The sequence below is a fragment of the Cryptosporidium ubiquitum genome (assembly GCF_001865345.1).
Source record: "Cryptosporidium ubiquitum isolate 39726 chromosome Unknown contig_8, whole genome shotgun sequence".
Lineage (NCBI taxonomy): Eukaryota > Apicomplexa > Conoidasida > Eucoccidiorida > Cryptosporidiidae > Cryptosporidium > Cryptosporidium ubiquitum.
In genome coordinates this window covers 39,001-61,111 of record NW_021639831.1, presented here as the reverse complement: position 1 = coordinate 61,111, position 22,111 = coordinate 39,001, and the positions used below count along the sequence as shown (strand labels likewise).

At 28.4% G+C, this 22,111-nt stretch overlaps 8 protein-coding genes across 8 annotated transcripts; 3 read left to right on the top strand and 5 right to left on the bottom strand.

Moving 5' to 3' along the window:
- Positions 1-128: 128 nt before the first annotated feature.
- Positions 129-7,412, top strand: cubi_01291 (uncharacterized protein; the record flags this gene model as incomplete). The annotated part of the gene is made up of 1 exon (XM_029018303.1): positions 129-7,412. The coding sequence occupies one exon, from the start codon at positions 129-131 to the stop codon at positions 7,410-7,412; it is 7,284 nt and encodes a 2,427-aa protein (XP_028873296.1).
- A 114-nt stretch (positions 7,413-7,526) lies between these two features.
- Positions 7,527-10,683, bottom strand: cubi_01290 (DNA excision repair Flap endonuclease; the record flags this gene model as incomplete). The annotated part of the gene is made up of 2 exons (XM_029018302.1): positions 7,527-7,558; positions 7,611-10,683. The coding sequence occupies 2 exons, from the start codon at positions 10,681-10,683 to the stop codon at positions 7,527-7,529; spliced, it is 3,105 nt and encodes a 1,034-aa protein (XP_028873295.1).
- A 627-nt stretch (positions 10,684-11,310) lies between these two features.
- On the top strand, positions 11,311-13,533 carry cubi_01289 (uncharacterized protein; the record flags this gene model as incomplete). The annotated part of the gene is made up of 1 exon (XM_029018301.1): positions 11,311-13,533. The coding sequence occupies one exon, from the start codon at positions 11,311-11,313 to the stop codon at positions 13,531-13,533; it is 2,223 nt and encodes a 740-aa protein (XP_028873294.1).
- Positions 13,534-13,630: 97 nt separating this feature from the next.
- cubi_01288 (uncharacterized protein) lies at positions 13,631-14,416 on the bottom strand (the record flags this gene model as incomplete). The annotated part of the gene is made up of 1 exon (XM_029018300.1): positions 13,631-14,416. The coding sequence occupies one exon, from the start codon at positions 14,414-14,416 to the stop codon at positions 13,631-13,633; it is 786 nt and encodes a 261-aa protein (XP_028873293.1).
- Positions 14,417-14,952: 536 nt separating this feature from the next.
- cubi_01287 (uncharacterized protein) lies at positions 14,953-16,125 on the top strand (the record flags this gene model as incomplete). The annotated part of the gene is made up of 1 exon (XM_029018299.1): positions 14,953-16,125. The coding sequence occupies one exon, from the start codon at positions 14,953-14,955 to the stop codon at positions 16,123-16,125; it is 1,173 nt and encodes a 390-aa protein (XP_028873292.1).
- Positions 16,126-16,776: 651 nt separating this feature from the next.
- On the bottom strand, positions 16,777-18,291 carry cubi_01286 (uncharacterized protein; the record flags this gene model as incomplete). The annotated part of the gene is made up of 1 exon (XM_029018298.1): positions 16,777-18,291. One exon carries the CDS (start codon positions 18,289-18,291, stop codon positions 16,777-16,779), a length of 1,515 nt encoding a protein of 504 aa, XP_028873291.1.
- A 500-nt stretch (positions 18,292-18,791) lies between these two features.
- On the bottom strand, positions 18,792-19,862 carry cubi_01285 (amino alcohol phosphotransferase; the record flags this gene model as incomplete). The annotated part of the gene is made up of 1 exon (XM_029018297.1): positions 18,792-19,862. One exon carries the CDS (start codon positions 19,860-19,862, stop codon positions 18,792-18,794), a length of 1,071 nt encoding a protein of 356 aa, XP_028873290.1.
- A 427-nt stretch (positions 19,863-20,289) lies between these two features.
- Positions 20,290-22,014, bottom strand: cubi_01284 (transporter protein; the record flags this gene model as incomplete). Its single annotated transcript, XM_029018296.1, has 1 exon — positions 20,290-22,014. One exon carries the CDS (start codon positions 22,012-22,014, stop codon positions 20,290-20,292), a length of 1,725 nt encoding a protein of 574 aa, XP_028873289.1.
- Positions 22,015-22,111: the final 97 nt, after the last annotated feature.

Here is a 22,111-nt window from a genome sequence, read left to right as displayed (position 1 = left end):
TATTTATATATATTTATATATAATATATATTTTTAAATTTGAGTTTCTAATTACTAGAAACAAGAAAGGCTGAAGCAAAATAAGATTTAAATAGTGTGGAATATTATTGGAAAATAAAGGAGAAAAAGATGTTTGAGAAAACTACCGATTGTAAGGACTTTTTTCCAGGATTTATTGATGATGATGTTAAAAGAAAAGAAACCAGGGCGGCGGTAGAGGAGATATTAGAGCTGTTTAAGAAGGATGAGTTATTTAGTATTAAAATGATACAAAATCTAACAAGGCTGATTAAGCAGCTCAACCAGTTTGAGGATTTGGTTTTTATTAGGTTTGTAAGGAGAAGTGAGAGAGTTAATATTATTCAAAATATATGGAATGTCATAAAGAATGAAAAGATTCCAATGAACACAAAAATAAGATTTGCAAACATTTTGGCTTCACACATTAATTGTTATAAAAAATTATACTTAAGACCATGGTGGCATAGTGAGTTTACTTCACAAATAGACCTTGAAGATAATGCTGAAAGAACCGGATTTAAATGCAGTTGCAAAGATGAAGTACTTCAAGAACAGGGTAGAGTTAAAGATGAGAATTGCATTTGTGGATTAATAGATTTTGAGTATATTGTTACTAAGATTGAGGAAGAGTTTACTAGGGATTATTTGGATGGATTAACAACAAATTCTCAAAAAGTTAGAAATTATGTTTCAAGTCTTTCAAGAGTTTTGAATGCATACAGGCCTTATATTGGAGAGAGTGAACTGGAAAATTTCCTCAATAAGTGGCTATCTTTGAATACAAATAGTTTTTCATTTTTTGTTTATTCAAAATTATTTGCATTAATTTGCAGTCCGTATTGTTCCTATAAACTTTTAAAGTCCGGAAGAATTTTTGAAATTTGGGAGATCTTGAATGGCCAATTTGTAAGCCACTGGGATTCTGTTATTATAACAGTGATTTCCAGGGGGGTAAGACACTCTTGGAAAATTGGAGACTGTTTAAACAATTTGTATGCAAAAATTCCTTATTTATTTGAAGTATTGTATATAAATCTGGGGATACCAATTTTACATAATGTGGTATCAAATTCTATTAATACAGGTGCAACTTCTAGTACCTCTTCTGTTTCCTCCGGAACATCTAATTCCCAAGTCCTTCAGACCAAGGCTCCATCCATTATTAAAGAAACTATATCGAGTGAGCTACTTTCAGCATTAAATATTAAACCCATAAATTTATTTAATAAGTTTGCTATTATTTTCATCCATTTGATCAAATCATTAAACTCTTTATGTAATATTGAAAATATCATGACTGAAGGCCATCAACAGGAAATTCTTGATCAGGTTCAATTGGTCCCAAATTCTCTAATTAATCTGGTAAATATAATATACCCACTTAATCATCCTTCAAATATTGGAAAGTGGTCACATGGAATTTCAATTTTTGTTCAGGCTTTAACATACCAATATTGCAAAAGAATATACAGAGAAAGAGTATTTATAAAGTCTGAAAAAATGAGTCAAATAGAAAAAGAATGTGTTCAGAAAGTGAGTTTGTGTAGATTTGATGATGAGTATTTAATGACCATTTTGTTTCCATTAATGGAGCAAGGAATATATAGTAAAGATATTCAGGTTGCAGGTAGATATGAAGATTCCCTGAAAAGATGGACATACATTTTGCCAGATATATTGTTATCATTCTTATTAAATAATAAAATAATGCCAGCATTAGAGGGAGATACTGAGACTCACCAAGTTTATATTGCTTTTAGGATATTGGCAACTATTGTTCCTTTGGTGATCCAGTTTACTCCTCAAGAATTGCCAAAGTTTCTACAGATTTCACTACAAGGAATAGACATTTCTGACCCAATGAAGATAAACCAAACATTGTTCTTCTTAACTGTTTTGTTTTATAACTTACAAAACTTTCATGTTGAGACTTTGGAGTTTGATGAGTACGAAGCAATAGAAAAGCTTTCTTTATTGATGGAAAATGATAGTGAAATCAAAAATCTAAAGAGCTATTATTCACTTTACAATTATCCAAAAGATATCTTTCCACTCTCGGATAAATCTCTTAGAAACAGGAAGGAAGTTCCAAAAGCAATTTTGGAACAAACTGACATTAATGGACACTCTCCTCTAGATTTTTACCTTAAAAATAATGCAGAAGAAGATTATCAGATTTTTTTTGATGAGGAAATGAAGAAAAGCTTTTATTTTATATTAAATCGCAAATTTGATAGAGAAACTTTAATGGAAAAGTATGAACAAAGAAAAATTTTAATGGATTCGATATTTGGCTATTGGGTTATTGAATTTTTAGAACGTGTATTAAACATTTTGGAAAATGTTATTAAACCTTCAGAGACAGGAAGTTACTCATCTTCTGTTGATCTTGGAATCTCTTATGCTTTAAGAGCTTTAATTATTAGTATTTTTTCAAAATGTAAACAATTTGGATATAATCAACTTTTGAGAGATTGCTATGAAATGATTGGTAATTGGATATCTACAAATTTTATTCCTGATAATTATAAACACCTTTCTAAGATACTTTCAGCTATGGGATCATGTGATCCTGAACTTTCTTTTGAGTTAATTCTTTCCAAGTTATTATTCAAAATTAAAGCAGGCTCAACATATAGTAAGATGCTCTCTAATGAGGTCTCTTTGTCACAAAACTCCAAAAAAATAAAATTTATTAATAATACAAATAGTTTTGAATCTGAGGATGAGTCCTTCATTTTATATTATACAAATTTAGTTTCAAGCTTAATCAGATACACTCAAAATCACTTATTAATGAAAAATAATAAAATATACTATTTTGGAATTTATTCATTGATTGTTGAACTTCTTTCTGATTCTAGAAAGAAAATAAAAAGAGCAGGAATTAAATTAGAGCAAAGGTTTATTGAGTCATTAACTCATATACAGATTGTTGAATCCAGAAATTCACTTTTAGTTCCAATTGCAAAAAGTCCAGAATTAGTAGCAAAGGGAATAATCCTTTGGGGACTTCCTTTTTATTTACAGGAAAAATCAATATTTAATGATGTTCAAAAACCTGAATGGTTTACACCCGAAAGAATCTGCTTAATTGAAGTTAAATCCTTAATTATATTCAACTATTTATTTATAATCAAGCTTTTAAAGAAGATAATACATACAAACTCTAACTCTTCTCAGTTTTCTAGTTTACTTGATAACTTATTCCAAGAATATCTTCAATTATTCAAAAACTCAATTAGCAATTTTAGCTCTGATCGAGTTGAAAATCAAGACAATATAGAAAATTTCCAGATTTTACTCAATATCATCAAAAATGATGAAACAAATAAGCCTACTCATGATTTTATAGGTACAGTCTTATTTTGTTTAAATAATCTTCGAGTTTTAAACAAATCAATATCTTACATTCTCCCAATTGTCAAGAATGATTATTCAACTTTTGAAAGAAGATCTGGCTTAGAAAATAGTCATTCAATTCATGATCAAGCCCAACAATTCTTTCCATTAACTTTAAACCCAGAAAACTTTAATGAATTTGAACCATTCTTTTCAAAGTATTTCACTGATACTTACTGTTTAATTCTACTTCTAGTTCAAGTCTTTTTGGGAATACAGATGCTTGAAGTTACAAATTTAGGGTCTAAAATAAAACAAGAACTAACTGGTGACTCTAAAAATGATAATAACTCAGATAATTTCCAGGTGAGCACTACATATTATAAATTATCAGATCCTTTGGTCAAAATCACTAACACTGAGGAAATCAAATTTAAATCAAAATTGATAAAAACTATTAACCAGTGTTTAAATCATTATTATTCTTCTTCAAGCAATTTATCATTATCATCTCTTTATAATATTGAATTTTCTGATTCTGTACTGGCTTGGCTATCCTATACAAATGGCTTATATTACCAATCTAGCTTATTAAGTTCTCCCAAAATTTTCTGGCTTAAAAACATACAATATTACTGGAATAAAAGGATTAACATGAGAAGACACGAATATGGATTTTTTGGATATCGTAAAAAATTGATTTATTTGATGACATTATTCAGTTTAGGTAATTATAATTTAATAAGAAAAACAGCACAATCAGCTCTAAAAGAGTCTATCAATTCCCACGTTTCTTCTAGAAATAATGTCTTACAATTTATTTTATTTGAGGTATACTTTTCAATCTTTCTATTTAAAAAATACGATCAAGTTGGTATAGAACCTAATCATATTCTATTCAAAAATACACAAAGTTCAGATTGTCATGATTTGACTTTTAAAGAAGTCTTGAGATCTAACATATATTATACCAAATTAACATTTGAGAGTTACTGTGATAATAAGCTAAATCCGATGGAGGAATTTCTATTTAATCACTTATCGGGATTGTCTTATATAATTGTGAATAATTCTTTATACCATCGATTTCTATGGAACAATTTGGATCTACTAATTGACTTTATTACTATCATCTCCTATTCATCATCTTTCAAATTGAGTAAAGAAAATATTCCTGTTAGGCTTTTAAATGGATTCAACCATATAATTAGTAATCGAGATTTTAACAACTTATTATTTCACTATTTGGACAAAAAAAGTGACAATACTGGCTATACAACAGAAAAGTATAGAAACAAATTGGAACTTAAGCTAAGTAAACTTATTAGCTTGTTTAATAAATCAAATAATATAACAGATAACCAAGGCAATAATGAGGATGATTTTGAACTTATTTCACAAATAAATTCAAATTATTTAAAATCTGAGAAATTTGATATCAATTATGTAATTAATGTGATCAGAATTCTATTGTATAATCTTAATAAAGTGAAGACTGAATTACTGATTAGTAATTCTTTGCTCAGAAGATCTCTTATCATTTTAACTTTTATTCAAGGATTACTGGTTATATTAATATCTCAAAGATCTTTAATCAAAGAAGAACAGTTTAATAATGAGCTTATTTCATTAAGAAAAATGATTTCTGATTATTGGAGTTACTTATGGAGTATATTTTTGGAGACTGACAAATCTAATCATAGCAATTTCTACTCTGTAGTGTTTTTCAACTTAACTACTTTACTTAAACAACTTTTTGAGAATGATAAAGAATTCCTTATTGAATTAATTATGAAAGAATCAGGTTTCATTATTCATGATTTTAAAATCAACAATTTACTGGAAAATATGGTAAATATTACAGTTTATCATCACCAGATATCTAATAATCATCCAAATTCAAGCCAAACAACTCTAATCACTTCAAGATCTGAAAGAAAGGTAATGAATTCAACAAATACTAGTATGCTAATTAACAATTTAATTTTGAATTACACTTATGTAATAAATTCCTTCCCTTACCATCGGTTTAAATGTTACTCTAATAGCTTATCAATAACAAGCATCATATTCTTCCAGTTATTACTTTTTATGATTGAAAAAAAATATCAAGGCAAAGATTTAAATGATATTAACATAATTGATGTAATTCTGGACAAATTACAAGAATGGTGTAATAATAGTGTAATCAATTTAGAGAAAGAAAAACATTTATTAATATTGGAGATCCTATCTTCATTTTTCTCAGTTTCAACAATTTCAAAAGATATGGATGATTTTATTTCCAATACAAATATTTTAAACAGGGAAAAATTAATAAAAGTATTATATCATGAATTCCAACAAAGTGATCAAGATTTTATTTTTAATTATATGGATTTTATTAAGTATTCCCTTACACCAGTAATAAGACAAAAATTGGAATATTATTATTATGAACCTGAAATTGAACCAAATAATAATGTTAAAATTAAAAAGTCATTAAGAATTGAAGAATTGGAAAAATATTTGTTATCTTATTCATCTTGTAATTCAAATTTGATGGAGACTAATTTTACAACGAAGATACTATTGAATTTCATATTAAACCCATTCAAATACTCAAAAAATGAATACAATTCATTTAATAATGATAATAATATAACTAATATAGACACTGGTATGATTGAAGATAATGATTTATCTACGTTTGAAATAATAAAGTATTTAAGAATTTATCAAAGTGGTTTAATGGAATTAATAATGAATAACAATAAAAAAATAGATAATATCCATGATGTTCAAGTATCTTTAGAGTTTCAAGATTATATAAAAAATGGCTTAAAGATTTTTAATTATATAATTCAAAAAGATAATAATTATAAACAATTAAGAGAAGAATTGTCAAATATGCTCCATTCTTTAATAATTGCTAGTAATCTGATTTATTCTAAATCCATAATTAAATTACAAGGATCTTTAAAAATGAATTTAATTGAAGATTATAAATTACTAATGTTAAAATTACAAGATGAGATGAATAATTATATTTTAAAGTTGAAAAGTGATTCAAAAAATATAAGTGAAGATAAAATGATTGATTGTGAAAAAAACAAATTGGATTCGAGTATTATTTCAAATTCAGAAGTTGTACTTTATTATTGTTTACTTAGAGATTTATATTCAAGTAGAAAATCCGAATTAATGGTAGAAGAAATGGTTTCTTTTGATGATCTTTTTAATATGATTAATAAAATACAAATAATGATTGGCAATAATGATGATATCCTTGGACTTTCTTATGGTTCATTAATGTCATTACTAATTACTCAATTAAATCATGATGAAATACCAATAATGACTAGACTGGATAATATTATTAATAGTGTGGAAAAGGTGGATCCAAATAATTATAAAAATAGATTATTCAAAATAAGAGTAAATACAATAATTGGTGAATTTTATTCTCCATTAATAAATGGAACAAATCTTCAGTTGGATATTATAAATAATATAATTTATGGGTTATTTGAGGATCAGTCAGAAATTAAATATATTTCAAAATTAGCTTTATGTACTTTGTTTAGAACTTTAAACAATAAGATATGTATTAGTTATATTAAATTATTTAAATTTTGGTTGAATAGATTGGAAAGATTGAGTAAAAATAATATCAATAATGTGGAAGATTGTGAGGAGATGAATATAATGAAAAAGATGAATTTCAATACTTTGGATATATTTTCTCTTCAAGAGGAATCTCAAATTAAGAATAACGTAAGTAAAAATAATGAAAGATATTGCAGAGCTGGAGTGCTTGGACTTATTTCAGCAATTATGAGTCATCCATATGATATTCCATTTTGGCTTCCAGAGACGATTACTTTTTTAGCAAATTATAGTGGTAGTAGAAATATTTCTCAGATTTTAAAGAAACAGATTCAGGAATGTATTCAAGAATTCTTTAAAACTCATCAAGATGGTTGGAATTTCATCCATAAAAATAAATTCAATCAAGATCAGCTTGAGGTTTTGGATACTTACAAAGGAAGACCAACTTATTTTACTTGAGATGACTTAAAGCCTTTTTCATTCTTTTAGAGATAATAGATGCAACCTTTTCTTCTCTATCAATGTTATTGCTACTAGTACTTTTTTTATGGTAATGAGTGGTTGAATTATTAATTAAGAATCCATCAATTCTTGTTTGTTTAAATCTATTTTCTTGGTTTTTAATGATTGGATCAATAATTAAAGATACTTTTTCACATGTTAAATTAGTATTTCTGGTCATTAATTCTATTGTAGAATTCTTATCAATTTTACCAAAAACTGGTCTAACATCTGATATTATATTTGGATTTCTCATTGCATTAATTGCATCAAAACATGGAAAATCAGGAGGAAATATCCAAGAATGTCTATAATTTGAATGGTTTCTCTTAAATTCGGCTCTTTCAAAAGTATCATTAACTAAATCACTGCTTTTATCTTCAAATTTATTCATTGACCAATTTTTAAATAATATCATGTCTTCAAGGTGTGGATAAGCTTTAAGTACTTCAACGGCATTAACTGGCCCAATTCCATTAACACCTACAGTATAATCACATCCAAGTAAGATTGCTAAAATATAGAATTGTTCTTGTTTTTCAATTCTTAGAAACTTTTTAACATGATTTAAGTCATACATTTCAATACTATTTCCTGAAAAGAAGTTACGAAACACTTTTTTTGCTCCGAAGATTAAGCAGTCAGAATCATCTGATAATACACCATTACATATATTTAACTGAGTTAAAATAGAAGCCTGGGCTTCTGCTTCACCTGGTGAATCAATCCATGGAATTCCAAGAGCTTTTAATAATAGACATATTTGATATTGCATTTCTTTTGTTACTTCTGAATTCAAAATGATATCATGCTTACTAAATTCTAAGCTTAATTCCTCTTGTTCCTTCTCCAATTCAAATAAAATATCATCTAAATTTTTATCGTATAGAGTATAATGGTCATCAGATAAATTTACATCTAACATTTGCTCGTCTTCCTTTTGAATGATTTCTTTAATATCTTCTAAATAAGTATCGTCCAATTGGTCTTGCTTTTCTACTTTTTCACTGTCAAAAATAGGTTCTTGAACCTCAATTTGACTAAATTCGACTTCTTTTAAATCCTTTTGTTTCATTGAATCTTCGATTTCTTCTTCAAATTCTTTTTCTTTTTCGTCGACGACTTCATTTAGAGACTTTTCTTGAATAAAGTGGGTGTCTATTCTTTGTTTATCTATTTCTATTTGTTCTTTTGTTTCTTCGGGACTTTCTTCTTCTTCAGATTCTATTAATATTAAGTGGGTTTCTTCCTTTGATTCATTTTTTTCTTGCTTTTTTTCAGTTTCCAAAATACTGTCAAGTTTTGACTCAATGCTAGACATTAGATTATTTGAAAGGATCATATTTTTAACAAGTTTGATGGATTCCTGGCTTTTTTCTTGGCGATTTATTGTGCTTGGAATTTCCCATTCAATATCTTGCCAATCTTCGTCTTCATCCGCTTGATTAGTCTGATCATCTTCTTTTTCTTGGGAAACTGGATTCTCAATATCCACAATAAAACCGTCATCTTTTTCTTCATCATTTCTAATTGATTGATTACTAATATTAAATAGTTCATCCACATTTTCTTTCAGTAACTCAAGCCTTTCAACATCATTAAAGTCATTAAATACATCTTTTGCTATATTTTTGATATGAATTTCTTGGGTAGTTTCCATATTCAAGAGCTTCTCAAGATCAAATAATGGGGTATTTAAAGGATTGGATACAACATTTTCACTTTTTGTATAGTCAGTACTTTGAAGAAATTTAATTCTCTCTTTCTTTGTAATTTTGGATAAATTATGATATCCTTTCATTGATAATATATTACAATTTAATGAAGAATCCTGATGATTATCAATATCATTTTTATCAGTATGAATGTTTTTAGAAAAATTGATAATTTTGCCAGTTAATGTGGAATTATCCTGATCATGGTAAGTATGAGATTCTTCGTTAATAATCTCTTTACCTTGATCTTCGAATATACTAGAAGAACTTTCCTGTATATTATTGTAATTATCATTATCAGGATCGTAAACTTGGCCATACTCAATAACTTTAATTTCTTCATTAGAGGACTCTATTTGTTCCTCCTCACATTCTTTAGCCATTTTGACTTTTAATTTTTCTATTTCCTGATTAATTCTTAAATATCTTAAATAACATTCAATTTGGGAATTACTGAACTGATTCATATTGTCTTTAGTATCTACTGCATTACTTCTTAAAGCATTTATCCAAGCGTCTCTGAGCTGTATCAAAATCTCATATTGAAGCTTTGAATTTAATTGCTCAAATACTTGTGGATCTATTTCTGTATCTAAGGGTAAATCCATTAATCTCCTTTCATCTCCACCTAATTCATTAGATTTAAGAAACGCATTAAAATCTTCAATTTTAGTTAGCTTTTTTGAACTTAACTTGTGAGTTGTGCTAATTGAAACTGGCATTGAAAACAGATTCGTATCTATTTCTGGCATCTCATCCAATCTTCTTCTTTCACTTAAGAATCCCATTACTGGAAAATAACTTGTTGTGCCTTGTGAATTCTCATCTTTTTCATTTGTTAAATGTTGAATTCGGTATCTGCCATATTTCTTAAATTTATGGTTTTGTCTACCATAAACACCTTCATCATCGCTACTATTATTTTCATCTTCCGATGAAAATAAGTTCGGAGTTTTTGAATCATTTTTTTCTTCTATTGAATGACTTGCTTTTCTTTTATTATTATATTGAATTATATTTTTATCGTCCAGTGTTATTACTTCGCTCTTTTCTTCTTCTTCCTTCTCCTCCCCCTCAATTTGCTGCTTATATTCATCATCTTTGTCTTCGTCTCTAATTTGTTTATCTTTTTTTCGTACCTTATCTTTAACTTTTCTAGCAACTTTCAATCTTATTGTATTTAATAATAATTTATTTGCTACCCTTCTCATGTTAATTTCTGACATTTCTCGTTGCATTCTTCTTATCTCCAAAGTTCTCTTCTTAATATCTGGGGGAGTCCCATCAAAAACTATCACTGGCAATATCCCATAGTATAATAACTTACATAATCTTTTAAAAAAACCCAGTAAGTGTGCACCTTGTGGTATTTTCCCCTCCTTATCTTTTAATCCCATCAAAAATTGTTTAAGCCAAATACTTGCATCTATAGCCAATATTTGTCCTTCCAAGGTTTCCGGCTTTACCCTTGTTCCAGAAGGAGCAACAATATCCCACAAACCTTTAACACCCATTTTATTATTTGAAAAAAAAATAATAAACACTAATGAATATGTTTATATAAACACGTGCTAATCAACTGATTAAAAATAATCAATGAACTCTTAAGAATTCATTTGTCGCATTAATTCACTTATTAATTGATTCTTTTTTTTTATTTGACTATATTTGTTGATTTATTTGTCCATATGACTAAAATTGTTACCGCCTAAATGATGACAAAATGACATGCATTTATATTTATAATAATATAAAAAAACATATACCGGTGTTCAACCACAAAGTTGCATGATTTAAATTTAAAAATATTTTTTCTATTTAAAAAATAGTTTGAACTAGAAATATCTTAAATATGAATTTTATAATGATATGTTAACTAAGAGAAAGAAAAAGATATGATATTGATAAATAAAAATTAAAAATGAAAATAAGAAGCAAGTTTATTGTTGTTTTCAACTTAAGAGACTAGTAATACTTTTTTTTTAATCTAGGGAATTAATTAAAACAGTTAAAATAAATTAAGCGGAAAAGTTAACAGAGGTAAAAATAATGTCGGGGGAAAAGTTAGCGGAAAAAAAGAATTAATTTGAAAAGCATGAAAATTAAATGTATAATAATATATAGACACTATTGATATAAAAATGGTTGGCGAAAAAAGGAAGCGAACAAGTAAGATTGAAACAAAAGATTGTGAAAACAGTGAGAATGAATTTACAGAGAATATTCGTGGATTCTATAGTATTGAGTCAAGTAAGGAAGATTTGGGAAATATTGATGCAAATGAGGAATTAATCCAAAATTCACTTAAATATTATCCGGAAGAAATTCAGCCTATAATACGTTCATTATGTATAAAATACGGTAGTTCGAGATTTCAAGAAATCTTTCAGCTTGCAAATACAATAGGAAGCAATAACAATTCAATTCCATACTTGCAAGTTTTAGGAATGCCGGGAACAGGGAAATATTCACTTGTTAAAGATATGTTAAAGAGAAATGGGTCTATTTTTGGTTATATGAATGGGGCATATACAAAGTGGTTGTGTAATTCAAAAGGAGGGTGTATCAATAAAATTGCAGTAGAGAACTTATTTATAAGACCAATCGAACAAATTAGAAAGAAATTAATTAAGAAAGGAATATTTAACAACAAAAAAGGAAGATCTAAAATTAGTTTGTTTGAGAATGAGTTAGAAAGTTCTTCAACATCAGCAAACAATATTATTGAATTTATAGATGAATTAAGATTAATAAAAAAAGAATATTCCGAGTACTTACAAAAGCATAGCAGTGAAGAAAATAATAGCTTGGATGATGATTTAAATAGTGAAAGCAGTACAAATGACGGAGAAGTTGAACTTGCTAAGGTGAAATCAAAAAGTATTTTTTTGATAGTAAAAGATGTAACTACTATTTCAAAAAATAAACCAGATTTACTGTTAACTCTAATGAAATTACATGAACACTTGAGAGATGTAATAATACTTCCTGCCAAGAAAGAAAAGTGTATTGTAAATATTAATTATTGTGTTATATTTATTGATAATTATGGAATTCCGGATGACTTCTTTTGTACTCACTTGCCTTTTCCAGTAATATGGTTCTCATCTTATAATGATATACAAAGTTTTGACATAATTGCAAATTTAAGATTAAATACTAATATTAAAGAAATAGATTTGGATAATGAAATACTAAAAGTTTATGAGAGAAAGAATTCACAATCAATTTTAGTTGATACATTATTAAGTTCATATATAAAAGGTTCAATTGACTTCTTTCCCAAAACTGAAACAAATTCGAGTCGGATTAAGCTGAATTTATTGAAAGATGATACAAATAAACAAAATATTATCTCAATTGAAACACTTTACTCAATATGGACTGAATTTATTGCAGAAATGATTACAATATTACATCCATATTTAAAATCAGATTTTAAAGAAATTATTTTCAAAATTAACAATTTATGGCCAGTATTTTTACTCCCTCTTGTTTCTGGTGAGTTGTATTTCACAAGAAATAAAAACAATGACGATGAAATACATTCAGTAACTCAAAAGCTATTAAATAGGTTCAAAAGGCACTATGATAGTTTAACGAGGAATGTATATTCTCACTTTTTGCCAGAGCTGTTTCAAGGAGATTTAATTTCGACAAATGAGAATGCCAGTGGAATATTGAATTATGGGTTTTTGAAGAATATTTCTCAAATTAATATGCCTTATTTTACCAAATTATTACTTCTTTCTGCATATGTTGCCTCAAAGGTTCCAAAGAAAGACGATAAAACACTTTTTCATAATTTGGTAGCTTCTAAACTTAAGTCAAAAAGAGGGAGAAAAAGGACAAATAAGCAAAATTTAGGGAAAGTTGAATCAAGAAACAAAGAGGCTTTTTCTTTGATTCGTTGGATTGCAATTGCTGATTGTATTGCTCTGCATATTACAGGCAAACAAGGGATAGAATTATCAGTCCCTATTTTTGAACAGATAAATGATATTGTTAGACTCGGATTGGTAATACCTGTTACAGGAAAATGGAGCCAGTTAGTTTTATCTAAGGGAGAAGCAAGTGGGCCATTATTTAATATCTCTCCTCTTCAGGATTTGAGTGTTGGCCAAAATATTGGACTTGAAATTGCAATGTATAGACAAGGAAATATTGGATTTAATTCTTCTTCTGGATTCAACAACCTATATAATGCGGTTTCCACAAACAATTTGAAGTTAACTTATTTGGAATCTCCAATAAATATAGAAGATCCACGAACATTGTATATAATACAGGCTCCAAGTGAAATGATAGAAGCATTCTCGATGGAAATTGGTGTAATTCTTAAAGAGATTATTCCAGAAAATTAATTTCTTAGAAATGAATTGAATCTAAGTTGAACTTAGAGAAAGGAATCAAAATTAAGTAAAAAAAATCATTACAGCTTAAATCTATAATTCTATTAAATCATGGCCCCATTATAAGGCCTGCAAGAGCAAATGCTAGAAACAGAATTCCTCCTGAAATTGTAACCATCCTGGGGGAAATGAATTTACTAAGATATTTACCTCCGTAACAGGCTAAACCTGTACAGATTGAGTGACCAATCATTGATCCAAGAAACACTGAAAATGGATCGTTGTATGCTGATAAGAGAATTGTGGCAACTTGGGATCTATCTCCCCATTCAGCCAAAGCCGTAAGTGTAAATGCTTGAATGAAAAATTTGTTTTTCATAATACGGAGAATTCCATTATTTTTAATGCATTTATCCATTCGAAATTCACTACTTGAGAAATTTGAATTCTCTTCATTGCTTCGGTTATTACAAAGCTCAACATCTTTAAATAGCATATTCCCCATATCAAGAGCTTCTATCTTATCATCTGCAGTGATTGAGCTTCCCTTCTTCTTTGACTTATCCAACTCAGCCTTAACTTCTAAAAATTCATTATTCGCATTTCCACCCTCAATTACAAATAATCCATCATAAAGACTTTTTAATCCAAATACGAAGAATAATACACAAGATGCATAGTGAGTATATTTTGGAGTGAATAAATTTGGTAATATGAAACCTATTAAACATGCAAATAAAGTCATTGCAGCTAGTGCAAACATACTACCTGCAAAAATTATCCATGCAGAATTGTTCATTGACAAAATTGCTGAGATAAAAAAGGTCTTGTCTCCTAATTCTGAAAGGAAGATTGACGTTAATGACATCCAAAAAGACTTTATAATATTTGCCATTTTAATCGTCTTTTTCAAATTAATAACGGGATTTGAGTAATTTTATCTGACTATTAATTGATATTTTAAAGGACTATATTCTCAAATTTACTATTGAGTTAAATGTTGACCTATATATTTTATTCATCAACTTCTCACAATTGTAAGTTAGAGATGTAACTGAACAATAATCTTCGTAACTTTTGCGTATCGTAAATTTTAAAGGTTATTTAGTACCTACTTCTTTAAAATGGCACTTATCTTCAGTCAAATATTAATATTTAATTAACTGGAGTTATTATTGGCAAAAAACAAAGTTTTACTAAAGTGAGTGGTACCAGTAAGAAAAAACACAATGGCGCTCAGTTTTGGCGCTACATGTGATTTTGTATTTGGTATCCATTTGTAATATATTTACAGTTTATGTCAAAGATGAAATTATTCCAATAAATAATCTACAGGAAAGGAATTTTGATTTATTTTTGGAATTAAGGAGATGTATTTTTAAAACAAAGATATATTTAAAGTTTTTATGAAATTTTTGTTAATTATCGGAAATGGTCGTAAAGAATAAAATTACTCCTAAGGCAATGTTACCAGGATGCCCTGTAAAACCTTTAGATGGAGGGGAATTCTCACCTTTTAATATATTTTCAAAAGAGAAAATAAGAGAGCTATTATTGAGCCATGATACTGATATTTCAAGTAAGATTAGATGTTTGTTTTTTGGGAGGTTTTATGGAGACGAAGAATCAGCGAAGATGTTATCAAAATCATTAGATTATTCAGAAAGCGTGTTATTTCGTCATGAAGTTCTTTATGTACTAGGACAGATGGGTCTAAAAAGTCCGTTACCCCGTCTTTATGAAATTTTAGCTGATGAAAATGAGCATCCCATGGTTAGACATGAAGCTGGAGAGGCTATTGCAGCTATAGGAGAAGATGAAAGTTTAGAGATTGTGGAAAAGTATATAAACGATAAATCTTCAGCAGTTAGTGAGACGTGCTATTTAGCAGCTCATTCTTTGAGGTTAAAAAGAGAGAAGAGATTTCAAGAAAGTAATCAAAAAAATTCTGACTTTAATTCAGATATTGTTTCAAATACATCAAGCATTAATGCTTTTAATACGACGGATCCAACTCCACCAGAATCATCATGCGAAGTTAATCAAATAGAAGTATTGGTTTCTGATCTTCTGAATGAGAATACTAAGCTAGAGAGGAGATATGCTGTTTTATTTGCTTTAAGAAACATTTTAACAGGTATAATTGATTCAAATCAAAAAAGAAGTCTAAATGATGAGTCTGTTCAACAATTTGATAATGATAAGGTCCACTTTATTGCTGGAGGAATAGCCAAAGCTATGGAAACTGACCAAACCTCCGCAGTATTTAGACATGAATGTGCGTTTGTTTTGGGTCAAATCCAAGTTATTTCTACTGCTGATGCACTTTCTAGAGTTATATCAAATCAATCAGAGGAATCAATGGTTAGACACGAGGCTGCTTTTGCACTTGGATCTGTTGGTTCTAACGATCCTAGACAAAGTGAGAGCTTACAGAAAATGGATAAATTATATACAAAAGATGAATTAAATAGAATAAGGAAATTATCTATTGAAACACTTTTAAAATATTCAAAAGATCAGGACATAATTGTAGCAGAATCCTGTATTGTTGGATTACAAACTATTATGGATGAAACCGGATCTTTGGATATATTGGTATGATTCTAAAGTATTAATTAGTAGTGTATTAATTATAATAAATCATTTTTATTAACTTAAAGACAAATATTGAGAAAGTACAAAATTATTTTTTTTTTTAACTTTCAATCCTAAATTTTGGCTATTTTTAAAACTGAATATATAATTTATATTCAAATTTGACAATACAGAAGGTTAATAATTACTATGATGATAAACTTCCAATTAACGCTTGGCTTCTGAAAAAAGTAAATCCAGTGTTGATACTTTTTTTGCCATTATCTGAGTTTGTTAACTTTCTGTTAATTTTTAATTCTTTATGAATTAGTTATTTAATCAAGAAAACTTTAATGTCCAATTTACAAAATTCTTAGTTTAAGGAAAGTAATAACTTGGAATAATGGCATTGGACGTAAAATGAAAAAATTGTTATAATTAACAATTCACCTACTGACTTCCATATAATATGAGAGAGACAATTATGTCTTTATGACATATTATCCATTTAAGTAGGATATTTAATATTTAGTATGAAATATTTGAAAGAATTCAAGAAGAAAGATGTGAGAAATCAATTGGATGAAATACAATCCCATTATATTTGTGATCTTTTTCTTTTTATATTTGATTCTTCTATTCGTATTTAATCTGATTTTAGCTAATTTGCACTACTTATTACTCAATTATAGTGTCTCCCATGATGTATTTATATATTTCTTTAGATAATGTCTTTACTTGATCATCTTTAGTTCTCCAGTACGAAACACTTTCCTCTAAAGTGCGTTTGGCTTTTTCGTAGCTCATTGATTCTAGGTCTAGGCCGTATTTTTGGTAAATAGGAATATTAATTTCCGGGAGAACATTTCTAAGTCTTCTTAAGAACCTTTTTTCGTCATAATCTGAAAGCTTTCTAAGTTCAAAAAGTTGTTTCTCAAATTCCTCGGACGAATATTTGAGGAGAAGTTCATCAAGAATATCTTTGGTAGTTTCTAAATCAAAATGAGGTTGAATTTCTTTTCTAGAAGAATAAATCGGGCTTTCTTTGTGATTGTAGTCAAAATTACTTTGAATTTGTGAGTAATTATTAATATGAGAATAATAATTTTCAGTTTCATGCTTTGTTTTGTTGACCACTTCTCTATTACTTTGCATTAGGCCATCTAAATTATTAATTATACTTTTGTTTACATAATTACTGAACTTTGATTTCTTCATCATTTCAACAAGCTTCTTTCTTGATTGTAGTTTAGCATCTCTAGAAAAATAGTCAAACTCACAAATAAATCTAAAATCTTTCTTTGCTTCTTCAAATCTTCCTAACATCATGTAACATTCTCCTCTTCTAAAGAGGGACTTTTCATCACATTCATCAATACTTAAAACTTTATTACATGATTGAATGGAATCATTATATTTGCCAAGTTTAAGTGCAAGTAAAGCTTGATTCTTTAGGAATTTCTTATACAATTCTATTCTGAGTGATTCAGATTCTTCGTCTGACCCTCTAACCCAACATAAAAGTTCCACACCTTGAGTATATCTAGTATAAGATAACTCTAAATCTTGTTTTTCGAAAGAAGCTTTACCTTCTTTCAAGATCATTTCACCGAATTCCAAATGTGATTTGAATTCACTTGGTGTTAATTTACGTCCAGTTGTATTATCTTGACTGGGTATCCATTCATCTCTATGTAAAACTTCACCTCCTCTTAATCTTTTTCCAAGTTCTTCTTCTGGAATACTTTCCCAGTCAATTTCTTTTGACAATTTAACTCCCTCAATAGATGCTTTTTTCACATCTCTCCAATCTTCTTCTATTTTATTAATATATTCAGAATTTTCACAATACATTTTTTCAACAGCATTAAGTTCTTTTAATATTAATTCATTGATTTCTTTTTTCTCTGTTAATATATTTTCTTCTTCTTTACCAGAAATCTTTGTGTTGACTAAAATACTCCATAACTTCCTTTGAGTTGTGATCATTGATCCAACTTTCTCATAGACCTTTTTAACTTGTTCATCACAAATCTCAGATACAATTCTATCAATTTCTCTTTTTCTAGTTTCATATTCCTTTCTTAACAGGTTAGCTTGCTCTGTCAAGATTATTTCATTCTCTGCTATTACAGCTAACTTTGAGTCAATTCCTTGAATTACTTCGCTATAAAATTCTGTATTTTCAATCATTTTATTATTTTTTTCCTTTTAATTTATTTATTTTTGTATTTAATTGACATAAAGTTATTTATTATTTTTTAATATATTTAATGATAACTTTATTATTTCAAGAATCGAAATCTAGTGACTCTTTTAAAGTAATATTTGTAATTTTAGTGCTAAAGAAATTAATTAAACACCCCCACGAATGTTTTAAAATATTATTTGTTCATTTTAAAATTACAAGCAAAATGCAATTTATTTCATACTTTTTCTTGACTTTAATTGCTATTTTCACCTCACATAGTATTTAGTGCAATAGGCGCCACTATATGGCGCCATAAACGGTACCAGACAAAAATATAGATTAAGGGAATAAATGGAAAAAAATGCATTGTTTTGATAGTGTTTAAAGACTAGAGTAGGGAAATAGATAGATCAGATAATAATTATAATTGAAATTTATAATTCTTACTGTTTCAAACATTAAGTTTTTTTTTCACTTTAGTTTAGTATTAATATCTTGGAAGTTATTTTTTCTTATTCTTAATATTATCATGAAGATTAAGGTAATCAGAAAATTTATAAATAGCTAGGGCCCATATTATAAATTGAATGAAAATGGTTAGGCTTTGGCTTGTTTTAAAAAAAGAAACCATAAATTTAGTCATAATGTTGGGAATTAAAGAGACTGCTAAAAGTATGATGAAAGAACTAGTTGGCTTTTTAATAAGTATTTTTGAAATCTTAAAAAAAATAAGGGTAATACAAAGCATTGAGAATGGAAAAATCGTATCAAACATGCTTAGTTTTGTAAATTCCTTGGAAATTATATGAATTGTAAGAGGAATGAAAAAAAGATGCATATTTTTTGTGGATCTTGATGAGCAATAATGTATGCACTTTATAAGACTAAATATAGAGTATGCGAAACAACAATAGTTAAAAGTTATTCCCCAATTCTTCAATACATACCCACCAAAAAGAGGTATATCTAGTCTCCAAAGCCCAGGAAAAAAGTACTCAAATAAGATAAACAATGGAATAAAAAAAAGATTGAGTTCATCTACTGTGAAATAAGGAGTTTTTGAAATGGAGTTACCAATGATTAATTTCCCATACTGAAAGTGAAACCAAGATGCAAAATAAAAAGGAACTTGGTAAGACAATACTACTAGCAAATCCAATTCAAGAGATCTATTGTGCATATGCTGAAATGCAAGTCCTACAAAGGAAGTCACAACTGAATCTATTGCATGGTCCATAAACTCCCCACTATTAGATGATACACCCAATCTTCTTGCTTGTTTACCATCCAAATTATCTATTATACCATAAAGAAACCAGAGTACTGCTGAGACCAAGAAAAGTTCTTTTGCATTCTCCCCTATGGAAATTAGCATGATGAACGAAGTTGAAACAGAAATTAGTCCAATTATTGTCAGAGAGTTTGGTGAAAGAGACTTAGGGAGGAATTCCACTATTTTATCACACACAGAAGAAATCACATAATTGTATAAGGGCGATGTCATTGGCTGAACATATTTATATTCCTCATATTTTTCTGGGTCTTTTTCTGATTCCACACTCATCTCCTTCATTTCCAAAAGTTTTCTAATTGCTTTTTTTTGTCTTTACTTTTTCTTTACTTTCATTGGCGCCAGATACTAAAATATTCAAAAAAATCGTCAGGAAAACATAATAAAAACATATTTAGAAAAACAAAGTAATATAAAAAGCACAAGATTTAAACAAATAGAGCAAGTTATAAGGCTATTAAATTGGGTTAAACCTTTCATCTATTCAAATTTTGCTAATATAATTTTCAAAATTGTAAGAAGATGATTATTACATTTAATAAAATTATTAAATAGGCTTCAAACGATCAAACTAATACAAGTCAAAGCAATATATTAATAAGGTTGATTCCACTCTACATTAGGTATAGTATTTCCTTGTAAAATTAACTTTCAAACAATCTTATGTATCTCCATCTCTCTACATAATGAATATTAGAAATATTTTTAATTATTTGAGAGGAAATAGCTTCTTGTATAAGGTTTGATCTGAAAATGGAGTATTATCGCGAAATCTGGTGGATAGGAGGAAAAACGCAAAAGTAAACATTCCAGTTATAAAACAGATAAAATGAACACTAAATGAACCAATTAGTAGCCATGTCAAAAGAGAGTTAAACAATACTCCCAAAGATCTTCCAATATAAACTATTCCATATATCAAAGTATAATACTCGACTCCAAAATTAATTGCCACAATTGGAGGAAATAATACAAAACCTGCCCCCATATTAAAGAAAATGAGCCCAATGCAAATTAAATAAAACAATTGTGAGTTTAATATCAGTGAAAGTTGAAATACTGCAACAGATATGAGACAAGATAAAGAGATAAATATGAAGCAAATTCTGCCTCCGAGCCTATCTATCCAAGATCCAAAAAAAAATCTTCCAAAAACATTGTTTCCGGAGGTAATTAGTGTACCTATAGTTGCAAGTACTTCATCAGAAATATCCAAGTATATTATTCCAATATTCTTCCACCATGAAGCAATGAAATGGACATATTGTGAAAATAAGAAAAGAAGCCAAAAAACCAACCAAAACTGTCTTTCCTTTAATAGTCTAGATAATATGTCCAATTCATTATTTTCACTTGAAATAAAACTCCCTTTAAGTTTTAAGTTTTGATTACATTCATTATTAAGGATCTTTTCTTTTTCCTCACTTCCTTCACTAGTGTTGTCTTCCTTTCCTTTTTCATTTTTCTCCAAATCTAGTTCCATTTCTAATTTAACATAGTCCAAATCAAATTCAAAAGAACATAGTTCTTCTGTTGGACTAATAGTAGTTGAAACTGACTCTAAATTAGCATTAGGATGATACAAATCATCGTATTTTTTTCCCTGTTCAAAATTATTGTAAAATTCTCCCAGATAACTCGATCCTAGATTTAATACTCGAGCTGGTACATCTTTTTCAGAATCATTATGTAACGGTTCTCTATCTGTGTTTGACGTAGAGTTTTCAAAGTTCAAAATCCTACTCTTTTCGTCTGAAGGTAATACAAGATTAGATTCCTCTTTAGGTTCTTGCATTGTGAATATGGATATTATGCACAATGATGCGACAAATAAACCCATTGCTATGAACATTTTGGGCACCCTCATTAGAATCTCCTTATCAGAAAAATATAATGCATTTCCCACTTTAAAGTTTGGCATTTTATTTTCAGGATTCACTATCCAAGTTTGCAATGGAGAAAATAATATTGGACTCAATGCCAACCCAGAAATTACTACACTTGAAGCAAGACCAATGTTATTTGGATAGTGCTTATAAGCACAATATTGGGGAAGATTAAAAGCAATACCATCTGCAATTCCAATAATACATCCAAAAATAATCAAAAACCAATAATATGACGAAACAAACCAGTAAGGTGCAAATGTACAGATTGAGAATAAAATAGATGCCAAATATAATGACTTATGAACACCAAGTTTCTTATTAATATAACCTCCTACAGGTAACATAATACCAAGAAAGAATATATTTAAAGTATATACCCAAGAAATGTCTGCCAAAGTTACTGGCTTTGACCCTGGTTCTGCCACCCATCTCATATAAGATGCAACATAGATGGATGAATTACTCATTGAGTATACCATTCCAAGTGCAATATTTAAAGATAAACCACCCAAAAGGGAAGCTATTCTGGAGAATGAGCCCAGCATCTTATTCAATGAAATGCTTGCTAATTCTATGCTTTATTAAAACAATTCTTTTTTAATTAGACCTCATATTTAATAATTATTTCCCTTTAATTGTTCT